At 48.7% G+C, this 23,139-nt stretch overlaps 2 protein-coding genes and 1 long non-coding RNA gene across 3 annotated transcripts in view; 1 reads left to right on the top strand and 2 right to left on the bottom strand.

The window, feature by feature from the left end:
- The window catches only part of LOC141082442 (uncharacterized), a 138,390-nt gene extending 116,329 nt beyond the window's left edge, over positions 1–22,061 (bottom strand). The window contains exon 1 of the mRNA XM_073566383.1: positions 21,093–22,061. Coding sequence (XP_073422484.1) covers positions 21,093–21,170 — 78 coding nt within the window. The 5' untranslated portion in view covers positions 21,171–22,061. The remainder of the gene's footprint in view (positions 1–21,092) is intronic.
- Positions 1,777–21,005, bottom strand: LOC141082343 (uncharacterized). The gene is made up of 5 exons (XM_073566290.1): positions 20,784–21,005; positions 20,578–20,701; positions 20,397–20,494; positions 15,571–15,661; positions 1,777–3,277 (listed from the first exon to the last, which is right to left on the bottom strand). Exons 1-5 carry the CDS (start codon positions 21,003–21,005, stop codon positions 1,986–1,988), a joined length of 1,827 nt encoding a protein of 608 aa, XP_073422391.1. The 3' UTR covers positions 1,777–1,985.
- Positions 9,228–11,768, top strand: LOC141082289 (uncharacterized). The gene is made up of 2 exons (XR_012230488.1): positions 9,228–10,017; positions 11,223–11,768. It is a non-coding gene; the product is annotated as an uncharacterized lncRNA (long non-coding RNA).
- Positions 22,062–23,139: the final 1,078 nt, after the last annotated feature.

The raw sequence follows: 23,139 nt of genomic DNA on the forward strand, positions 1-23,139 counted from the left end.
CCTCCCTCCAATCTGTCTTGAATGCTCAGTCAGGATTATATTCCTCGCTAATCGTTACACCGACGCCTCTACCTTGTGCCATCCCTTACACTGGTTACCCATCCACTCCAGAAACCAGTACAAACTTATTACCCTCACCCACAAAGCACTCCACGGCTCAGCATCACCCTACATCTCCTCCCTCGTCTAAGTCTACCACCCTACCCATGCCCTCCGTTCTGCCGATGACCTGAGGTTAGCATCCTGAATAATCAGAACCTCCCACTCCCGTCTCCAAGACTATACACATGCTGCGCCAATTCTTTGGAATGCACTTCCCAGGTCAATACGATTAGTCCCCAATCCCTACAATTTTAAGCGTGCCCTGAAAATACATTTATTCAGACTGGCCTACTGCCTCAACACATTAACCTAACTACTCCATGTGGCACAGTCAAAAGTTTTACCACAACCAGGTTTCCCACATCATGTTCCCATATGCTTTATGCATCTATTAGCCCTCTGCGTCTGTACTGTTACAAACTTAACATTATGGTTGGTCCGAGCAATGAAGGCAACTGTTACCACCCAACTTTTGAGTCTACTGTTGTGAATTCCCTGGCTCAGACTTCTGAGCCGAAGCTCCCCCTGCTCCCTCCGATGGTTACTGGAGGTAGTGGAGCTGGCCAGATTGACAGAGGTCTGCCACCTGATGATGATGATGACGAATGGAGATCTGGAGTTACTGATTGGAGTATTTAAGTCTGCAGACTTCCTTCAATCCCTGCTGGTGATTGCTTTCCTGTGCATTGAGGTCTGATGTCTCCTGCCCTGATCCTGCATTGTTCAGCTAAGTTGTGCATTTGCTAATCCTTTGCATCTGATCTGGTTTTGTCTCTCTCTGCTTGTTGTGTGGGTTCAGCTTGCTCCTCTGAGGGCCGTGCTGGACCACCGCTCCATATGTTACAGCCTGTGTCAGTTTGTTCAGTCCCCTGTTATATTGGTCTCTTTTGCTTTGCTTCCAGTTCATACCGGAGCGCTGATATAGTGGGGGCAAAGTCGTGTGACTTCAGTGTTTTTTTGTACATCAGACGTGTTGGATTTTTCTGGGTTTTTGCTTACTTGAATACAGTGTCTTTTCTTTCCTGTCCTGTCTAGTCAGTTTGGGCCCCATCATTTGCTCAGTCTATTTTTCTGCCTGCGTTTGTTTCATCTTGTCTCACCGACAATATATGTTTGGGGGCTATCTATTCCTTTTGGGGTCTGCTCCGGGACAGTTTAGATTTAGGCTTGCTTTAGGCTTAGTTAGCTCCCTGGCTGTGCCGAGGCGTCTAGGGCATCGTAGGTACGTTCCACAGCTACTGTTAGTTGTGTGAATAGGATCAGGGGTCTGCAATCCGCTTAGTTACCAACTTCTCTGGTTTTCTGGTGACTTAGCCTGTTCCTGCCATCCTCCTCGGTGACCCATTCATAACAGTCTACCTTTTATCCTCATAGATTGTAAGCTTGCGAGCAGGGCCCTCATTCCTCTTGGTACATGCTATGATCTATATGATTATTGTTATGCTGTAATGTCTATTGTCTGTACTAGTCCCCTCTGAAATGTAAAGTGCTGCGGAATATGTTGGCGCTATAGAAATAAAATTATTATCAGAACAGAAGAGCCACCTTCACAGAATGCAGCCTTAGTGCTGCTGAAGGTGGCTTTTAGTTAAAGACGCCCTGGAGGGTGACAGGTTCCCTTTAATAAGGTTTAGTTTTATCCTTTTGTCAGCAAACATGAGGAATGACAAGAGACAACGCATTTAAGATTTAATTTTGGTTAAAACTATTCCAACATTATGAACATAAAAAAGTGTTCTCCCCTATATGACATCTTTGATGTTTATTAACAGTTAATTTCCAAGTAAAATATTTCCCACATTAAGAAAATGTAAAAGCTTCTCCTCTGTGTGACTGCTCTGATTGGGATCAAGAAGCGCTTTCTGGCTAAAATATTTCCCACATTAACATGAAAAAGGCTTCTCCCCTGTGTGAGTTCTCTGGTGCTTAACACAATTTGATTTGTTGTTAAAACATTTCCCACATTCTGAACAGGAAAAAGGCTTCTCCCCTGTGTGAGTTATTTGGTGGATAACAAAATGTGATTTATGTGCAAAACATTTCCCACATTCTGAACATGAAAAAGGCTTCTCTCCTGTGTGGATTCTCTGGTGCTTAACACAATCTGATTTATTGTTAAAACATTTCCCACATTCTGAACAGGAAAAAGGCTTCTCCCCTGTGTGAGTTCTTTGGTGGATAACAAAATGTGATTTATGTGCAAAACATTTCCCACATTCTGAACATGAAAAAGGTTTCTCCCCTGTGTGAGTTCCCTGGTGCTTAACACAATATGATTTATTGTTAAAACATTTTCCACATTCTGAACAGGAAAAAGGCTTCTCCCTTGTGTGGATTCTCTGGTGATTAACACAATCTGATTTATTGTTAAAACATTTCCCACATTCTGAACAGGAAAAAGGCTTCTCCCCTGTGTGAGTTCTTTGGTGGACAACAAAATGTGATTTATGTGCAAAACATTTCCCACATTCTGAACATGAAAAAAGTTTCTCCCCTGTGTGAGTTCTCTGGTGCTTAACACAATCTGATTTATTGCTAAAATATTTCCCACATTCTGAACATGAAAAAGGCTTCTCCCCTGTGTGAGTTCTTTTGTGGGTAATAAATTGTGAATTCTGTGCAAAACATTTCCCACATTCTGAACAGGAAAAAGGCTTCTCCCCTGTGTGAGTTCTTTGGTGGATAACAAAATGTGATTTATGTGCAAAACATTTCTCACATTCTGAACATGAAAAAGGCTTCTCCCCTGTGTGAGTTCTCTGGTGCTTAACACAATCTGATTTATTGCTAAAATATTTCCCACATTCTGAACATGAAAAAGGCTTCTCCCCTGTGTGAGTTCTTTGGTGCTTAACAAGATTCCCTTTCAGACTAAAATATTTCCCACATTCTGAACATGAAAAAGGCTTCTCCCCTGTGTGAGTTCTCTTGTGGGTAACAAAATTTGATTTCCGTGCAAAACATTTCCCACATTCTGAACATGAAAATGACTTCTTTGCTTTAGTAGCAGTTTGTTTTTTAATGCCTATTTTGTGACTTTGATTTTCCTTAGTAGTCGGTAATGATATATCTGGAGTAATGGCAGTCACTTCAGTTGTATCTTGTAGGATCTCAAGATCATCAGATTGAAAAATTGAAGATGTCAGCTGTCTGTCTGATCTCCTGGTACAGTCATCTGCTAAGATTAAAAAACAATTATTTTTTAATAAAATTTCCTTGAGTTTTATATTTTTGAACATTTCTACTTAAACTGTCCATAAAAATGGCAAGCTATGTAAAAAAACTTTAATTATTTACCAAGACAATGACAGTTCACAGTCTGATAGAAAACCAGGTGTAATGTTTTACCTGTAGTTTATTACAATCCTCCTTGAAATTACCGTATTTTTTGGACCATAAGACACACCTAGGTTTTAGAGGAAGAAATTAGGAAAAAAAATTGAAGCAAAAAATGTGGTCAATTCTGTACTTAATATCCCCTATCCTGATATATATGGTTCCCTCATCCCCATTCTTATACACATGGCCCCCTCATCCCTATCCTGGTATGCATGGCCCCCTTATCCCTACCCTGGTATGCATGGCCCTATCCCTATCCTGGTATGCATGGATCCCTCATCCCTATCCTGTTATGCAAGGCCCCATCCCTATCCTGGTATGCATTGATCCCTCATCCCTATCCTGGCATGCATGGCCCCATCCCCATACTGGTAAGCAGGGACCCCATCTCATCCTAGTAAGCATGATCCCATCCCTATCCTGGTATGCAGGGTCCCCTATCTCATCCTAGTATGCATAGCATCTCATCCCTATCCTGGTATGCATGGCCCCATCCTTATCCTGGTATACATGCCGCCTCATCCCTATCCTGGTATGCATGGCGCCGTCATCCCTATCCTGGTATGCATGGCCCCATCCTTATCCTGGTATGCATGCCGCCTCATCCCTATTCTGGTATGCATGGTCCCATACCTATCCTGGTATGCAGGGAACCCATCTCGTCATGGTATGCAGGGCCCCATCTGGTCCTAGTATGCATAGTCCCATCCGTACCCTGTTATGCAGGGCCCCCATCTCGTTTCCTTATGCATGGTCCCATCCCTATCCTGGTATGCAGGGCCCTCATCTTGTCCTAGTATGCATGGTCCCATCCCTATCCTTGTATGCAGGGTCCCATCATCCCTATCCTGGTATGCATGGCCCCATCCTTATCCTGGTATGCATGGTCCCATGTCGTCCTGGTATGCATGGCCCCATTTCGTCTTGGTATGCAGGCACCCCATCTCATCCTGGTATGCAGGGCCCCATCTTGTCCTGGTGTGCAGGGCCCCATCTCGTCCTGGTATGCAAGGCCCCATCCTTATAAGTGGCCTCCACCCCCATTCCTATCCTGGTATGCGGTATGCATGGCCCCCATCAGAAAACATTAAAAAGTAAACCATTACACTTACCTACCCGGCGTTCCCTCATAGCATCCTGCTCCATTGCTAGCAACTGCTATATGCTTGTAAGCAGTGCTGAGAACAGTGAAAATTCATTAATATTCATTTCTCTTAAGTAGCGGCACACGTGACCTCTGTAGCAGCAGGAAGCCGGTGGCTGACAATGCGCGCTACTGAAGAACAATGAATACTCACTGCCCTTTGCGTGCACAGTCCTGACAGCTGTGCTCTGCTTGTGAGCAGCACATGACATCCCTGCCATCCACTGCTTACAAGCATATAGCAGTTGCTGGCACCGGAGCAGGGCTGTTATGATTGGGTCACCAAGGAGGAGAGCAAGCCCAAGCTAAGCTACTGAAAACCAGAGAGGTTGGTAACTAGGCGGATTGCAGACCCCTGATCCTATCCACACAACTAGCAGTAGCCATGGAGCATGCCTATGATGATCCTAGGTGCTTCGGCACAGCCAGAGAGCTTACTAAGCCTAAAGCAAGAAAGGGGAAATCTAAACTGCCCCAGAGCAGACCCCAAAGGAATAGACAGCCCCCACACAAGTACTGACGGTGAAACAAGATGAAAGCACAAACACCGGCAGGTAAATAGACTGAGCAAATGATGGGGCCCACATTGACTAGACAGGAAAGGGAAGACACTGCCTGCAATCATGCAAAAAACCCTGCAAAAAAGTCCAACACGTCTGATGCAAAAAATACTGAAGTCGTATGACTTCACCCACTATATCAGCACTCTGGTATATTCTGTAAGCAGAGCAAAAAGAGGCCAATCTAATAAGGGACAAAAACAAACTGGCACAAGCAGTAACATATGGATGGAGATTCAGCACAGCCCCAGCCGGAGCAGGCTGACCACACAAAACTGAGATAGACAAAACCAGATCAAATTTAAACAGAATAGCAAATGAACACTTAGTTGAACATGCAGGGACTGAGCTGGAAACTAAGACCTCAGGAGGCAGGAAGAAAACCACCAGCAGGGATAGAGGGAGTCGGCTGTCTTAAATCCCAGTCTGAAACCCCAGATCTCCAATCGTCGTCCTCATTATCAGGTGGCAAGCCTCTGTTAATCAGATCAGCTCCATTACCTCCAGTAACCACCAGAGGGAGCCCAGAAAGAGAACTCGCAACCCCTCTGTCAGTTCCACTACCTTCAGTAGTAACCAGAGGGAGGCCAAAAAGCGAATTCACAACACAGGGCGCTGTGAGGGAGCGCAGGGTAGGTAAGTGTAATTGTTTGTTTGTCATGTCCGCCATGTCTGTTATGTCTGCCATGTCTGTTTTGCCTCAAGAACCACTGGAGCAGTGTGCACGCGCATCTCGTGTCTGCTATCCTGCTTACCTCGTGACTGCTGAGCTGCGTGACTGCTGGGTCACCTCGTGACTGCTGAGCTGCAGGATGCCTGCGTTTCTGCTCTGCCTTCTGTGATCATCTCGTCATGTCTAGAAACCCTCATCATGTGACCTTTCCTAGGATCCTGCACTGTCTGGTTCTGCAATCGTTTCTGCATGTCTGAAACCCTGATCATGTGACCTTTCCTAGGATCCTGCACTGTCTGGTTCTGCAATCGTCTCTGCATGTCTAGAAACCCTGATCATGTGACCATTCCTAGGATCCTGCACTGTCTGGTTCTGCAATCGTCTCTGCAGGTCTGAAGCCCTGATCATGTGACCACGCTCTGTGATCCTAGAGGAGCTGAACTGGAAGTTCTTCCCTGGTCCTGACACGGAAGTGGAGGTGTTTTTGCCCTATATCAGACCGCCGCTTCCTATGCTCAGGGCCTGAGCATTGTGTTGTCTCTCTGCATGGCTGCTTGGTCTGTAGGGTTGCTCCCTCTATTCTGTGCCCTTGCACCTTGCTCTGTAGTGCGTCTCTGCACACGCTCCGTGCTCATATTCCGCCTCTTGTCTTGTGCCTTGTCTAGTGTTTGTCCTTTGTGCCATGTTTTGTCTTTGCCCTGCTTTGCCTTGTAGTCCTTGTTTGCTCTGATTTTGTTCCTTGTTTCTTTCCATGTTTCCTGTCTCGCTTTGCTTTGTGGCTTCAGGTACCCTTCTGTTATGAATGAGTCACTGAAGGAGGAAAAAACAAAAATACAAGCTAAGTCCAGAAAACCGGAGAGGTTGGTAGCTATCGGATTGCAGACCCCTGATCCTATTCACCACAACTAACAGTAGCCGTGGGGGGTTCCTACGGTGCCCTAGACCCCTCGTTCACAGCCGGAGAACTAAATAAGCCTAAAGAAAGAAAGGGGAAATCTAAACTGCCCCAGAGCAGACCCCAAAGCAATAGACAGCCCCCAACATGTATTGTCGGTGAAAAGCAGATGAAAACACAAACACAGACAGAAAGACAGGTTGAGCAAACGATGGGGCCCAACTAACTAAATAGGAAAGGACAGAAAAGATGCTGGCTGCAATCCGCAAAAAACCCTACAAAAATGTCCCAACCGTCTGATAGGGAAAAAGGCCCTGAAGTCGCTAGACTTCAAAATCACTATATCAGCACTCAGGTATATTCTGAAAACAGAGCAAAGAGATAAACTGATCAGAGACAAAAATGGAGCTCATCCCGTCTCAACAAAGGCAGGCTGAACACAAAACACGAAGCAAACAGACAAAATCTCATGGAAAAATAAGAGAGCAAAAACTTAGCTTTCAGTAGACAGGACTAACTGGTTGCAAGAGCTCAGAGCAGAAAGGATCACCAGCACCCCTGTAGGGCGTCGGCTGCCTTATATCCACTCAGTGATTCTGGGTGTCCAATCAGGCTCCACCTGTTCAGATGACAGGTTCTTCTCAACCCAATCAATTTCACTACCTCTCTTCACCAGCAGAGGGAGTTCATCAGACATCAACGGTGAAGGGGAAAATGAACTCACAACACCCTTCTCTGTACCCTGTCCGTGACGTTTCTCCCTACACGTGCAGGCCTCAGTCTCTGTACCCTGTCCCTGACGTGTCTCCTTACACGTGCAGGCCTCCGTCTCTGTACCCTGTCCCTGACGTGTCTCTCTACATGTGCAGGTCTCCGCTCTATACCCTGTCTAGTCCCAAGGTTCTCCCTTGGCCCGGCTCTGGGCTTCGGCCTACGCTCCGCTGCTAGACTCTGTCCCTGTCCCTGACGTGTCTGTCTACAGGTGCAGGTCTCCGCTCTGTGCCCTGTCCCTGGCGTGCCACTCGGTACGCACAGGCCTCGTCTTGTACCTTGCCCCTGGAATGCCCTCTGCATGTGCAGGACTCTGACTCTTTCCTTATACCTTGGCTCTGATGATTCGTGCGCTCTTGCACTTTTCGTACTAGGCTTTGCCGTGCGATATCGCACGCGTCTGTCCTGTACCTTTGTCTAGCCCTGCTATGTGGCTCCGTGCACGTGCCTGGTCGCCTGTGCCCGTCTGGTGTGCCTCAGCCGTGCCCCGTCCAGTGCTATAGTGGTTTCCGGCTGCGTGGCCGCAGCGGTGCCGCCTCTAGTCGTGCCCGCCTGCTTATGCCTTCGTCGGTACCACCTGCCAATGCCCCAGTCGTGGTTTCCGTGCTCCCTTGCACTCACGCTGGTTCTCGCACTGTGCCTTTTCGTGCTACTCTTGCACAACTCTTTTGCTTACTTTGCTCTGCTCTGAACCTTGTCTTGCCTGCCGGATTCCGTAACCTGCCAACCGCTGCCAGAGGTCCGGACCTAGATGACTGTGGCATGATGTCCGGAGATGATGTCCGCGGCCTGATTACTGGATCCTGTCGGTCGATGCCAGCACCCGGATTCCGATGCCACCGTTCCCTGTCTCTCCCTGGCGCGTCCTCTGCACGCGCAGGCCACCTTTCCTGTACCTGTCCTTGGCATGCCCCTTGGCCTGCGCAGGCCTCCATCCTGTGAACCCGAACCTGGCATGTCCATTGACACGCATCATGTCGTTAACCCTGTCTTGTTTCCTTGCATGGAACCCTGGCTGACTTTCGGATGTCCGGATCCTGATGATTGCCTACAGAGCTTCAGAACCTGATGTCCCGGTTGATCTTCGCTTGCTGTCCGGAGTCTGATGTCATCGTGCCTCCGCCTACCATCTGCACGTACCATGCTTGGACCTTGGCGTGCCCTTGCACGCACCCTGCTATCTTGTCCCTGTTCTGGTTATGTTTGTACCTGATGTTATCCCTGAAGCCTTCCGTAAATGAAGTTTCTTTGAACTAACGTCTCGTCTCGCCTTGTCTTGTTTCCCTGAGCCAGCCGTCTGGTCCAGCTGCCGTGGTGGCTCACCCCCGTGGTCTTGCCCCTGACACTCCCTGTATAGGGGGTGGGTTCTCAATAGGTCAGCTTGCCCTAGGTGGGTGGGTGCCACGGCCCAGAGGGTCCACTCATTCAAAGAAGAAATGACTCAGCATAAGCTGACGCTCGTCACAGAATACTCAGGCCATGGACTCCGCTGGTACCTCGGCTACCCATCTGATGAAGAATCTGATCTGCTCTACGTCTCCTGAACTCGCTTGAAATTGGCGGTACCCCGGCCGCTCTTCTGATGTAAATCAGACCCGGCCCTTGACCTCTGAACTTGTTTGGAAATGATGGCAGCCAGAGTAAGACTTGTTTGTCTACCCGCAGTCCTCCCCACTGGATCCCCGTGTCTCGTCCACGGCTCCTGTGTCTTGACAGCTGCAAGTGTCCGTTTCAGATGTCGGATCAACGTTGTTGGAGTGGTTTGTACTAAACTCTGGTTTCTGCCGAAGAATTTTTCTTTCTTCTTTCCAGCCCCGATAAGAGAGGGCTTAAGGAGGGGGGTACTGTCATGTCCACCATGTCTGTTATGTCTGCCATGTCTGTTTTGCCTAAAGAACCGCTGGAGCGGTGTGCACGTGCATCTCGTGTCTGCTATCCTGCTTACCTCATGACTGCTGAGTCACCTCATGACTGCTGAGCTGCGGGATGCCTGCGTTTCTGCTCTGCCTTCTGTGATCATCTAGTCATGTCTAGAAACCCTCATCATGTGACCTTTCCTAGGATCCTGCACTGCCTGGTTCTGAAATCGTCTCTGCATGTCTGAAACCCTGATCATGTGACCTTTCCTAGGATCCTGCACTGTCTGGTTCTGCAATCGTTTCTGCATGTCTGAAACCCTGATCATGTGACCTTTCCTAGGATCCTGCACTGTCTGGTTCTGCAATCGACTCTGCATGTCTAGAAACCCTGATCATGTGACCTTTCCTAGGATCCTGCACTGTCTGGTTCTGCAATTGTCTCTGCAGGTCTGAAACCCTGATCATGTGGCCTTTCCTAGGATCCTGCACTGTCTGGTTCTGCAATCGACTCTGCATGTCTAGAAACCCTGATCATGTGACCTTTCCTAGGATCCTGCACTGTCTGGTTCTGCAATCGTCTCTGCAGGTCTGAAGCCCTGATCATGTGACAACGCTCTGTGATCCTAGAGGATCTGAACTGGAAGTTCTTCCCTGGTCCTGACCCGGAAGTGGAGGTGCTTTTGCCCTATATCAGACCGCCCCTTCCTATGCTCAGGGCCTGAGTATTGTGTTGCTTCTCTGCATGGCTGCTTGGTCTGTGGGGTTGCTCCCTCTATTCTGTGCCCTTGCACCTTGCACTCTAGTGCGTCTCTGCACACGCTCCGTGCTCGTATTCCGTCTCTTGTCTCGTGCCTTGTCTAGTGTTTGTCCTTTGTGCCATGTTTTGTCTTTGCCCTGCTTTGCCTTGTAGTCCTTGTTTGCCCTGATCTTGTTCCGTGTTTCTTTCCATGTTTCCTGTCTCGCTTTGCTTTGTGGCTTCAGGTACCCCTCTATGTACCCTGTCCCTGACGTGTCTCCCTACACATGCAGGCTTCAATCTCTGTACCCTGTCCCTGACGTGTCTCCTTACACGTGCAGGCCTCCATCTCTGTACCCTGTCCCTGACGTGTCTCCCTACACGTGCAGGCCTCAGTCTCTGTACCCTGTCCCTGACGTGTCTCCTTACACGTGCAGGCCTCTGTCTCTGTACCCTGTCCCTGACGTGTCTGTCTACACGTACAGGTCTACGCTCTGCACCCTGTCTAGTCCCAAGGTTCTCCCTTGGCCCGGCTCTGGGCTTCGGCCTACGCTCCGCTGCTAGACTCTGTCCCTGTCCCTGATGTGTCTGTCTACACGTACAGGTCTCCTCTCTGTGCCCTGTCCCTGGCGGGCCCCTTGGTACGCGCAGGCGTCGTCTTGTACCTTGCCCCTGGCATGCCCTCTGCATGCGCAGGACTCTGACTCTTTCCTTATACCTTGGCTCTGATGTTTCGTGCGCTCTTGCACTTTTCGTACTAGGCTTTGCCGTACGGTATCGCACGCGTCTGTCCTGTACCTTTGCCTAGCCCTGCTATGTGGCTCCGTGCCTCCATGCACGTGCCTGGTCGCCTGTGCCTGCCTGGTGTGCCTCAGCTGTGCCGCCTCTAGCCATGCTCGCCTGTGTGCCTCAGCCGTGCCCCGTCCAGTGCTATAGCGGTTTCCGGCTGTGTGGCCGCAGCGGTGCCGCCTCTAGTCGTGCCCGCCTGCTTATGCCTTCGTCGGTACCACCTGCCGGTGCCCCAGACATGGTTTCCGTGCTCCCTTGCACTAACGCTGGTTCTCGCACTGTGCCTTTTCGTGCTACTCTTGGACAACTCTTTTGCTTACTTTGCTCTGCTCTGAACCTTGTCTTGCCTGCCAGATTCCGTAACCTGCCGACCGCTGCCAGAGGTCCGGACCTAGATGACTGTGGCCTGATGTCCGGAGCTGATGTCCGCGGCCGGATTACTGGATCCTGTCGGTCGATGCCAGCACCCGGATTCCGATGCCACCGTATCCTGTCTCTCCCTGGTGCATCCTCTGCACGTGCAGGCCACCTTCCCTGTACCTGTCCTTGGCATGCCCCTTGCATGCGCAGGCCTCCGTCCTGTGAACCCGAACCTGGCATGTCCGTTGACACGCATCATGTTATTAACCCTGTCTTGTTTCCTTGCATGGAACCCTGGCTGACTTTCGGATGTCCGGATCCTGATGATTGCCTACAGAGCTTCAGAACCTGATGTCCCGGTTGATCTTTGCTTGCTGTCCGGAGTCTGATGTCATCGTGCCTCCGCCTACCATCTGCACGCACCATGCTTGGACCTTGGCGTGCCCTTGCACGCACCCTGCTATCTTATCCCTGTTCTGGTTATGTTTGTACCTGATGTTATCCCTGAAGCCTTCCGTAAATTAAGTTTCTTTGAACTAACGTCTCGTCTCGCCTTGTCTTGCTTCCCTGAGCCGGCCGTCTGGTCCAGCTGCCGTGGTGGCTCACCCCCTTGGTCTTGCCGCTGACACTCCCTGTATAGGGGGTGGGTTCTTACTAGGTCAGCTCGCCCTAGGTGGGTGGGTGCCATGGCCCAAAGGGTCCACTCATTCAAAGAAGAAACGACTCAGCGTAAGCTGATGCTCGTCACATTGTTTTTAAATGTTTACTGATGGGGCCATGCATACCAGGATGGGGATGGGGGTGGGGGCCAATTATAAGGATGGGGCCCTGCATACCAGGACCAGGGTAGGGGGCTAATCATATCAAGATACTATTATTAAAGAGAAATGAATATTCATTGCCCTCCAAGCCCATGGGCGTGGAATGCAGTGAATATTCATTTCTCTTTAGCAGCGGGAACAGGAGTTAGCCGCAGCCACCAGCTTCAGCCTCCTGTGACCCGCTGCTCCGCGGATGCCGTTCCCCCACCCCCCACCACATCCAAAGCAGGTACACCTGGACTATAAGACGCACCCCCTATTTTTCTCCACATTTTTGAAGGAAAACAGTGCATCACACAGTCAAAAAATACGGTAATTTTAATACAAATTGAAAAGTCAGGATAAAGGGAAACTCTGCTGTTATTGTACAGAAATTCACACTTGGCCTCACTGCACATTTACTGTTGTCCATCATAAAAGGGGAGTTTGGCCAGAAAGACTGGACCTGGTCTTGTAGGGACCATGAGACATTCAGCAGCACAGAAGGGAGAGAAGATTCATCCGATAAGATCTCAGGGATCTAGGAAGTCAACAGCATCATTACCCTCCGCTTTCTCTTACAGGCCCATCATAAGAAAACGAGGATGTCATCCAGATAGACTACCACGCAGGAGTACAGCATATCCCGGAAGACGTCATTCACGAACTCCTGGAACACCGCTGGGCATTGCAGAGGCCGAAGGTCATGACCAAGTACTCGTAGTGACCGTCTCTGGTGTTAAAGGCGGTCTTCCACTCATCCCCAGAACGAATGCGGATCAAGTTGTAGGCCCCACGAAGATCCAGTTTGGTGAAAATTCGAGCTCCTCTAAGTCGGTCAAAGAGCTCCGGGATCAATGGCAATGGGTACTTGTTCTTGACCGTGATATCGTTCAGGCCTCGGTAGTCTATGCAAGGACGGAGGGAGCCGTCCTTCTTTTTTACAAAGAAAAATCCCGCTCCCGCGGGCGAGGAGGACTTACGGAAAAAACCTCTCGCAAGGTTCTCCTGGATATAGTCAGACATAGCTTGGGTCTCGGCAGGGGATAGTGGGTATATCCTACCCCTGGGGGGCGTAGAACCAGGAATGAGGTCAATCGGACAGTCATATGGCCGATGGAGGGGCAGAGTCTCGGCCTCCTTCTTGTCGAAGACATCTGCAAAGGACAAGTAAGCCGACGGCAGACCTGTAGGTGCCGGGGATGGACCGGCAGAGTTCATCGGACGGACGGGCAACAGGCACTTCTCCTGACAGAACGGTCCCCACCGGAGTATCTCGCCCGACCGCCAGTCCAGGGTTGGCTCATGAGTCCGTAGCCAAGGGAGGCCTAGAAGAAGCGTGTGAGACATGGTAGACAAGACGAGGAAGGAGATCTTCTCCAGGTGCAGGGCTCCGATCTGCAGCTCGATCTCTTCGGTGGCCTGGGTAACGGTCTCCTGCACGGATGTACCATTGACCGAAACAATCGACCGAGGAGTCTCCAGGGATCTGACAGGAATCCGGTATTTTTTAACCGCCTCGAGTGTGATAAAATTCCCCTCTGCGCCAGAATCCAGAAAAGCCTCCTCAGAATAACGCTTGGCACCGAGATTCAATAATACGGACACGAGCAGGGGGGGAGAGGAATCACGTTCACCTAGGGAGGCCTCTCCTATCAACCCTAGGCGGAGAAGTTTCCCGGCTTCATGGAGCAGGAACGGAAGAGGTGAGAGGAGCTCCTCTCTCTGGCTAATTCACGGGCACGTTCCTGAAACCGCAGGTCAATGCGTGTCGCCAGAGAGATCAGATCCTCTAAAGAGGTGGGAGTATCCCGACCTGCCAGTACGTCTTTGATCCGACCGAACAGGCCACGCCAAAAGATCCCTACGAGAGCCTCGTTGTTCCAACCGAGTTCGGAGGCCAAGGTACGAAAACGGATGGCATACTGTCCCACCGGTAGCGTACCCTGATGGAGGTTAAAGAGGGACTCGGTGATAGAGACCAGCCGACCCGGCTCGTCGAACACCTTGCGGAAGGTGTCCAAAAAGATGGAAAGCTGAGAGACGAGTGAGTAATTGCGCTCCCAGAGGGGGTTCACCCATGCTAACGCCTCCCCCTCTAAGTGTGAAACAATAAAGGCAATTTGGGCGCGCTCAGTGGGATAGTGCTGCGGCAAAAGCTCAAAATGTAACCGGCATTGGTTCAGAAATCCTCGACAAAACTTAGGGTCCCCGCTATATCGGGGTGGCTTGCCGAGGCGCGGCATCGGGTGCGGGACCGAGGACTGGGCAGAAACAGATTGTATGGCCGACAAACGGGACTCCATGGATTACAAAAAGGCCATAATCCTGGTCTGACTCTCCCGTAGAAACACCAGTTCTTTTTGGATGGAGGTGGTGGTACCAGCGGGGTCCATGGCCTGATTATACTGTGACGACTCCTGGAGTGGACCCTCTGGGTCGTGACACCAACCCTCCCAGGGCGAGCTGACCTAGTGAAGACCACCCCCTATACAGGGAGTGTCAGGGGCAAGCCCCAGGGGGTGAGGCACCATGACTGCTGGCACCAGGCGGCCGGCTCACAGGAGACACGAGTGGGTGAATGTGTCTGCAGGAACGTGTAAAGCGTGGACACGGGAACACGTGGTATACAGAGACTTCGTTCGTCCGGGTGTGAGTGAAGCAGAATGCGTGCAAAGAGCACGTCAGAGCACTGAGTCAGGCAGCAGGTGTGCCAGGAGGTGTAACAGAGTACAGGAGCAGGGTGTGTGCCAGAGGGCACAACTGAGCATAAGACAGAGCGCAGGATTGGTACGTGTGCCAGGAGGCACAACAGAGTAAGAGACTGAGTACAGGATCAGAGCATGTGCCAGGAGGCACAACTGAGTATGAGACAAAGCACAGGGTCCGAGTGTGTGCCAGGAGGCACAACCGAGTATGAGATAGAGCACAGAATCAGAGTGTGTGCCAGGAGTCACAACTGAGTATAAGACAGAGCACGGAATCAGAGTGTGTGCCAGGAGGCACAACTGAGGATGGGACAGAGTACAGGGTCAGAGCATGTGCCAGGAGGCACAACCAAGTACGAGACAGAGCACAGGGTCAGAGCATGTGCCAGGAGGCACAAAGTACAAAGCAGAGTGCAGATTCAGAGCGTGTGCCAAGAGGCACAACAGAGTGCAAGGCAGGGGACCTGAATACAGCGCACAGCCAGGCAGGGACACGGCAGACCAAGCCAGGAAGCACAACAATAATCAGGCACCTCCCCTAGGGGCAGGTCGTCTGATATAGCACATGACTACTACTGGTTCCAGGTCAGGACCTAGCCAGAAAGCACATGACCACTACAGGTTCCGGGTCAGGTCCTCCATTACCATAGAGAGGACTGAGCCCTATACAGCACTGACAGGAGCGCGCAAGCGCAAACGTGACATGTAGGAGGAGACCTGGGGACGAGAGCTGCGCGTGCGCACCCAACGGGACCCCCGGAGTGACCGCGGCTCCGGAAGAGATGACGTCAGGACCGAGGTCCCGCCCCCAGGTGAGCACGGCATGACACTCACCTGGGTAGTCATATGTGGGAATCTCCTCTTTACACCACCCATCATCTCTCACATATGTCTCTGTAGTATTAATATGGCTCAGATCTTCACCCTGAAACAAATATTGTAAGTGTTGGAGTAATGCATATTGATCTGTATGTATTGCAACAACTACTACTGTACTGTTTGATGTATTGTGCATATTGTGAGATTGTTAACAAAGTTCAGTGACAAAAAAAAAAAAAACAGACTGGATGCCCCCTCCTTCTCTTCCCTTCTTGTTGTTGTAATGCTCCCATGCTGCAAGCCACAGCAGATACCAGACTGATCACATTTCATGCTGTAAGCTGTTCAACCTGGATATGAATAAATCTACATTCTGTGTTGCTGACTCTGGATGTTACACTGATTAATCCGCTGCTAACAGGTTATGGGCTCAGAGTCCTAGAGTCCCAGATCCCCAGAGCACAGAGAAAAGAAAGGAAGACAGCAAAGATGGCCACCAGCAGCAGCAACTCCATGAAGTTTACAGTACCAAGTCTCACTAACCAGAATTATCAATCCTGGAAATTCAAAGTGAAAATGCTGCTGATAAGAGAAGGTACGTGGAAATACACACAGGAGCCTAAACCTGACCCAGTATCACAGGAGTGGATAGAGATGGATCAGAAAGCACAAAGTACCATATCACTCAGTATAGATGATGATCAGATTGTGCATGTGTGTAAAAGTGAAACTGCAAAAGAAATGTGGGAGCAACTGCAAAAGGTGCATGAGAGGATAAATTTAAGCAATAAACTTTAGCTCATGAGAAAATTGTACCAGTCTAAACCACAGAATGGCCAGGATATGCAGGACTACATAACAAGCATTCTAGAGATTGTAGAACGCCTGAGAGGCATTGGGGAAGATTTGAAGGACTTTCATGTAGCCGCATTACTGCTTAGTGGTCTTCCAGAAAACTATGACACGCTTGTAACCGCTCTAGATGCGCGCCCAGATGATGAGCTTACATTGGAGTATGTCAGAGGGAAGCTCATAGATGAATATAAGCGGAAAGCGGAAGGTGTAAACAGCAGGACATGCGATGCAGAATCTGCTTTACAGACACAAAATCTAAATGATAACAGAAAGCACCTAAAAGAAACACGTGAATGTTTTGTTTGCAAGAAATCAGGACATTTGAAAGCCGACTGCAGAGTCTGGAAAGCTAGAATGAATCAGCTGAAAAAGCAAAGCAGTCTTCAAAAGGTTAAAAGTGCTGTGTCTGCAGAAAATGATTCTGTGAATACTGAAACTGCATTTACTGTCAGTGTAAATACATCAAAGCATGCATGGTGTATAGACTCTGGAGCAACTAGTCACATGACTAATAACAGGGACTTCTTTTCTAAGCTTAACCAAAGTAAGTCAGAGAAAGTGATTATGGCTAATGGTCAGTACATGACTTCACAAGGTATAGGAGATGGTTATATTGATTGTCAAATCTCACCAACACAAAGCAAGAAGATCCCAGTAAAAGATGTGCTCTATGTGCCTAGTCTTGAGAGTAATTTACTATCTGTGAAGAAACTCACAAAACAGGGAAATGAAGTTACATTTAAGCATGATAGCTGCATCATCTCAAAAGAGGGCCACACACTAGCAGAAGGAAAAATCACAGATGAACTTTACCAGCTTAAATGCAAAGAGTGTGTGTTCACTGCTCAGGAAGAAAGGCACAATAACTGCAATCGTGTATGGCATAGGTGCCTAGCACACAGAGGCCCAGAAGCAATAACGAAGTTAGTTCAGAAGCAACTAGCTGAGGACATTACAATTGATCTATGTAACCAGATAATGAAATGTACTAGCTGCATCAAAGGGAAAATGTCTAGAAAAGCTTTTCCTAAGAGAAGTACTACAAGAACAGAATAGACACTAGATTTAATACATACAGATGTCTGTGGTCCAATGAGCACTCAGACTCCTGGGAAGAAGAGATATTTTCTCACATTTATTGATGATCATTCAAGATATACAGTTGTCCATCGGCTTCACAGCAAGAAAAAAGTTCCAGAGAAACTTGAAGTATATCTAGCTGAGGTATATAATACATTTGGGAGAATGCAAAAGATTCTACGTGCAGATAATGGGACTGAATATGCAAGTAATGAGACACAGAGCAATTTAAAGAAAAATGGAATCCTATTTCAGACCACTGTATCGTACAATCCTGAGCAAAATGGTGTCGCGGAAAGAAGGAACCGAACACTCTGTGAAAGTGGAAGAAGTATGTTGTTTGATGTAAATCTGCCCACAGCATATTGGGGTGAAGCAATCATGACAGCTTGCTATCTTCAGAACAGACTACCAGGTAAAGCTACAGAGAAAACTCCGTTTGAGCAATGGAACAGCAGAAAGCCAAAACTACATCATATAAGAATATTCGGAAGTAAAGCACTTGTACATGTTCCCAAAGAAAGGCGAACTAAGTGGGAATCTCACGCTAAGGAAGGGATCCTGGTAGGCTAAAACACAAAGGTTATAGGATTCTACACCCAGAAACAAACAAGGTCACAATAAGTAGAGATGTGGTGATTGATGAGAACTTTGTGTCCCCCAAGTTTTGTGACATCACGCCAGTAGTCCAGCTGAAGTCACAATTACAAGACAATAACAAGGAGGATGTAGAGGTCTGGCTGGATTCTTCAACCACTGAAGGAACAACAGAAAAATCAGGTGAATCTGAAATCAGGAGATCTTCAAGATCAAACAGAGGCGTACCAGCTAAACATCTATCCTACATAGTCAAGACACTACCTGAATCAGAGCCGCAGTCATGGGATGAAATGCAAGAACTACCTGTCCATGAAAGAACAAAGTGGATCAATGCTGCTAATGAGGAAATCAAATCGCTTCATCAACTTCAAACTTGGAAACTCACCAAGCTGCCACAGGGCAAAAAGGCAATCAAGTGCAAGTGGGTCCTCAAAACCAAATATGACTCTTAAGGTAAAGTCCACAGATTTAAAGCAATGTTGGTGGCAAAAGGATATTCTCAAAAGTATGGCGAAGATTACGATGCTACGTTTTCTCCAGTCGCTAAACAGACCACGTTCAGAGCTTTGTTAGCTGTAGCTGCTGTACAAAAGATGAATGTCAGACATTTGGATATACAAACTGCCTTTTTAAATGGTGACATTGAGGAGGACTTATACATGACCCAACCTGAAGGTTATGTAAAAGGGGGTGAAGAGAATCTTGTTTGCAAACTACAAAAATCCCTTTATGGTCTTAAGCAATCAGCAAGAGCATGGAACACCAAGATGAATAAGGTCTTGTTAGAAGAAGGTTTTAAAAGAGGTCAAGCGGATCCATGCTTATACGCAAAATATAGAGATGTAAAGTGGATGTATATTCTCTTATATGTGGACGATGTGATTGTAGTTCATCAGGAAGACGCAGAAATTGGAAAAATGGCTGAAATTCTGAACCAGCATTTTGAAACGAAAGACCTTGGAAATGTGACATATTATCTAGGAATCCAAATCCAGAGCGAGGAAGATGGAAGTTTTCTTCTAAACCAAAGTGCAAAAATTAATTCGATTCTGAATCAGTTTGGAATGTCAGAAGCCAAAGGTATATCAACCCCAATGGAACCATCCTACCTGAAGCTGGAAGAACAAGATGACCTGTTGCCAAACAATGAGAAATATCGTCAGGCAGTGGGGGCACTTCTATACATATCAATTATGACTCGACCGGATATCACAACAACAGCTGGAATCCTTTGCAGATATGTGGAAAAACCACGCCAAAGAGACTGGAATGCTGTTAAGAGACTTCTCCGATATTTAAAAGAACGCAAGATGTAAATTTAAAGCTGTCTGCAACGGGAGATCTAGAACTCACCGGCTATGTAGATACAGATTGGGCTGGTGATTCGCATGATCGTAAATCCACAAGCGGATACTTGTTTAAAGTTGGAGAAAGTTTAATCTCCTGGTCTAGTAGGAAACAAGTGTCTGTTGCCTTGTCATCTACAGAAGCGGAGTATGTGTCCGCAGCCTATGCAAGCCAGGAGGTCATTTGGCTAAGACAATTGATGGATGATCTTGGCACACCATCAACTCAGCCGACGGTGATTTATGAGGACAACCAAGGATGCATTAAACTTGCATGCAGTGAAAAGATCAGTGCTAGAACCAAGCACATTGACGTCAGACATCATCATTTACGTGATTTGATAGATCGTGGCATAATTCAGTTCGTCTATTGTGAAACTGATAAGATGGCAGCTGACATTATGACAAAGCCATTGCCACGAGCCAGGTTCCAAGAATTGAGGACCACACTGGGACTAAGAGGATAAGTAGTTGTGGAGTGGGGGTGTTGGAATAATGCATATTGATCTGTATGTATTGCAACAACAACTACTGTACTGTTTTATATATTGTACATATTGTGAGATTGTTAACAAAGTTCAGTGACAAAAAAAAAACAGACAGGATGCCCCCTCCTTCTCTTCCCTTCTTGTTGTTGTAATGCTCCCATGCTGCAAGCCACAGCAGATACCAGACTGATCACATTTCATGCTGTAAGCTGTTCAACCTGGATATGAATAAATCTACATTCTGTGTTGCTGACTCTGGATGTTACGCTGATTAATCCGCTGCTAACAGTAAAAGTCTCTGACAGATGGAGAAGTCCCATCTATGATCAGCTCTAATCCTGCCATCTCCACCGTTCTCATTACACAAGTATAAAACATATAATACTGGTGGATAAAACAAGACTGAGCACAAGACCTTCACAGCCGTCTACACATCATAGGGGAGATCTCCTGACACCTTCTCTCCATCTACCTGAAGATCCTGAGGAGCACTGGGATCTTCTTGGTTACAGTCCTGTGGAAGAAGAGGACGGGGACATCTCTCTGGTGTTGTCCTCTTACTGGATAGATCTGGAGGAAACACATACAGGGACTGAATTCATTCTCTACATACAGATAATTATAGGCCGTGTGTATTTAGTCCTATCTATTACCTGGAGATGTGAGGGGCTGGGGAACCTCCATTATGACGTTCTTGTACAGATCTCTGTGTCCTTCTAAATACTCCCACTCCTCCATGGAGAAATAGACAGCGACATCCTGACACCTTATAGGAACCTGACACATACAATGATACCATCATCCCCCGATCCCTTCATAGTGTTACTGTATAATGTCCCAGCATTCCCAGCAGTGTCACCTCTCCAGTCAGCAGCTCCATCATCTTGTAGATGAGTTCTAGGATCTTCTGGTCATTAATGTCCTCAGGGATCAGGGGGTGAGGTGGAGGCCCCGTGATTGGGCTCAGGAGACTTCCCCATCCCTCAGACACAGGGTCCTGACAGCGATCACTAGAGGTCTTCTTCACCACGGTGTAATCCTGGTTATGGAGAGACACATTAATAAATCTCACCACAGACATTTCCAGAGTCCTCACCTCTCCAGTTCTGTCCATCTGTTATTCCCATAGATAAGAATGATGTAATGTGACGTCATCAGAATCTCTCACCTCTCCAGTGAGACGGAAGAGGATCTCTAGGGTGAGGTGTAACATCCTCTCCGCCATCTTGTCTCTGTCCATATCCATCCTTGATGGGTAAATCAGGAAAATTCTCTTCTGTAGAAGATCTTCACTGAGAGGATCCGATATTGTAGAGACCTGAATGAGAAGAAGATGATCCGATGTAACATCATAAGAATCCTGTGTAATAATACAATTACTGGAGATAATAAGGGAAACATATGAGGAGATTTATTATCTTACAGGGTTTAGTTTTCTCCCCTGACATCTACTAATAAAACCTATATATTTAGGCCACAGACAACAAGCAGTTTCCTCCTCGGAGTCGGCAGCTGAACACGTTCCTCATAGACTCATCTTCCATAACGCTAATTCTCGTCTCATTACCGACACTGGAATCGGCATTAGCAATACTGCAGGAGATATTCATTACACGCGACATGAGAAATAACTCCTTCATGATGAGGACGACATCTTCATCTTCTACTGCGGCTCTAGAGACAGATTTGGCCAGAGTCGGTCACTGCCTCCATCCCCACCGGCCGTCTATATGAAGGTTTCCCGTCTTCCCCGCACTGGAATCTTCTCGTTAGATCTCAGCTCTGAGTCACACACAGAAGTTTGAGGCTTTTCTGGAAGAACAGGACAGGAGAGATCTGAGGCCGATGTCTCCATGTACAGGGTTTCCCCTCGGGATAAGAGGCTTTTCTATCCCTTTCCCCCAATTAGAGGGGACACCTGTGGATATCGGGGTCTTTACCGGCTGCAGCCCTGGGGGGGATTTACTCGGTAACGTGGACGTTGGACAACCGTCACCATCAATTCCCATCAGAGTGAAGGAACATCGCTCCTCTATTCAGCTCTATGGATCCAGGATGAAATCCACTGCGGCCCCTGCAAGAAAAGAGCGAAGTCTGGTGAGACCCCCGAGGCCGGAGATTTCTACAGCTGCTCTGTGCGCACAGGACCTGTGATGAGGTCACAGGAGGGGAGGAGTCAGGGGTCACATGATCAGGGGCCTCAGTGTGTGCAGGACTCTGCTGTGCTGGTTGTCATGGTGCTGGATGAGGGGAAGTTTCTGTGTGGGGTCAGGAGGGGTTTACAGGGTGGATGTAGCAGAGGCGTGTGTGTACGAGGTGTACGGAGCGGAGCCGTGTGTGTGCGAGGTGTACGGAGCGGAGCCGTGTGTGTGCGAGGTGTACGGAGCGGAGCCGTGTGTGTACGAGGTGTACGTAGCAGAGCCGTGTGTGTACGAGGTGTACGGAGCGGAGCCCTGTGTGTACGAGGTGTACGAAGCAGAGCCGTGTACGGTGTGGAGCCGCATGTGTACGAGGTGTACGGAGCGGAGCCCTGTGTGTACGAGGTGTACGGAGCAGAGCCGTGTGTATATGAGGTGTGCGGAGCGGAGCCGTGTGTATATGAGGTGTGCGGAGCGGAGCCGTGTGTACGAGGTGTACGGAGCGGAGCCTTGTGTGTACGAGGTGTACGTAGCAGAGCCGTGTGTACGAGGTGTACGGAGCGGAGCCTTGTGTGTACGAGGTGTACGGAGCGGAGTCCTGTTTGTACAGGGTGTATGGAACAGAGCCGTGTGTGTACGAGGTGTACGGAGCGGAGCCGCGTGTGTACGAGGTGTACGGAGCGGAGTCGTGTGTACGAGGTGTACGGAGCGGAGTCCTGTTTGTACAGGGTGTATGGAGCAGAGCCGTGTGTGTACGAGGTGTACGGAGTGGAGCCATGTGTGTACGAGGTGTACGGAGCGGAGCCGTATGTATATGAGGTGTGCGGAGCGGAGCCGTGTGTACGAGGTGTACGGAGCGGAGTCCTGTTTGTACAGGGTGTATGGAGCAGAGCCGTGTGTGTACGAGGTGTACAGAGTGGAGCCATGTGTGTACGAGGTGTACGGAGCGGAGCCGTGTGTATATGAGGTGTGCGGAGCGGAGCCGTGTGTACGAGGTGTACGGAGAGGAGTCCTGTTTGTACAGGGTGTATGGAGCAGAGCCGTGTGTGTACGAGGTGTACGGAGCGGAGCCGTGTG

The sequence above is a fragment of the Dendrobates tinctorius genome, unplaced genomic scaffold (assembly GCF_039654945.1).
Source record: "Dendrobates tinctorius isolate UK_male_01 unplaced genomic scaffold, ASM3965494v1 ptg000017l, whole genome shotgun sequence".
NCBI classification, from domain to species: domain Eukaryota; kingdom Metazoa; phylum Chordata; class Amphibia; order Anura; family Dendrobatidae; genus Dendrobates; species Dendrobates tinctorius.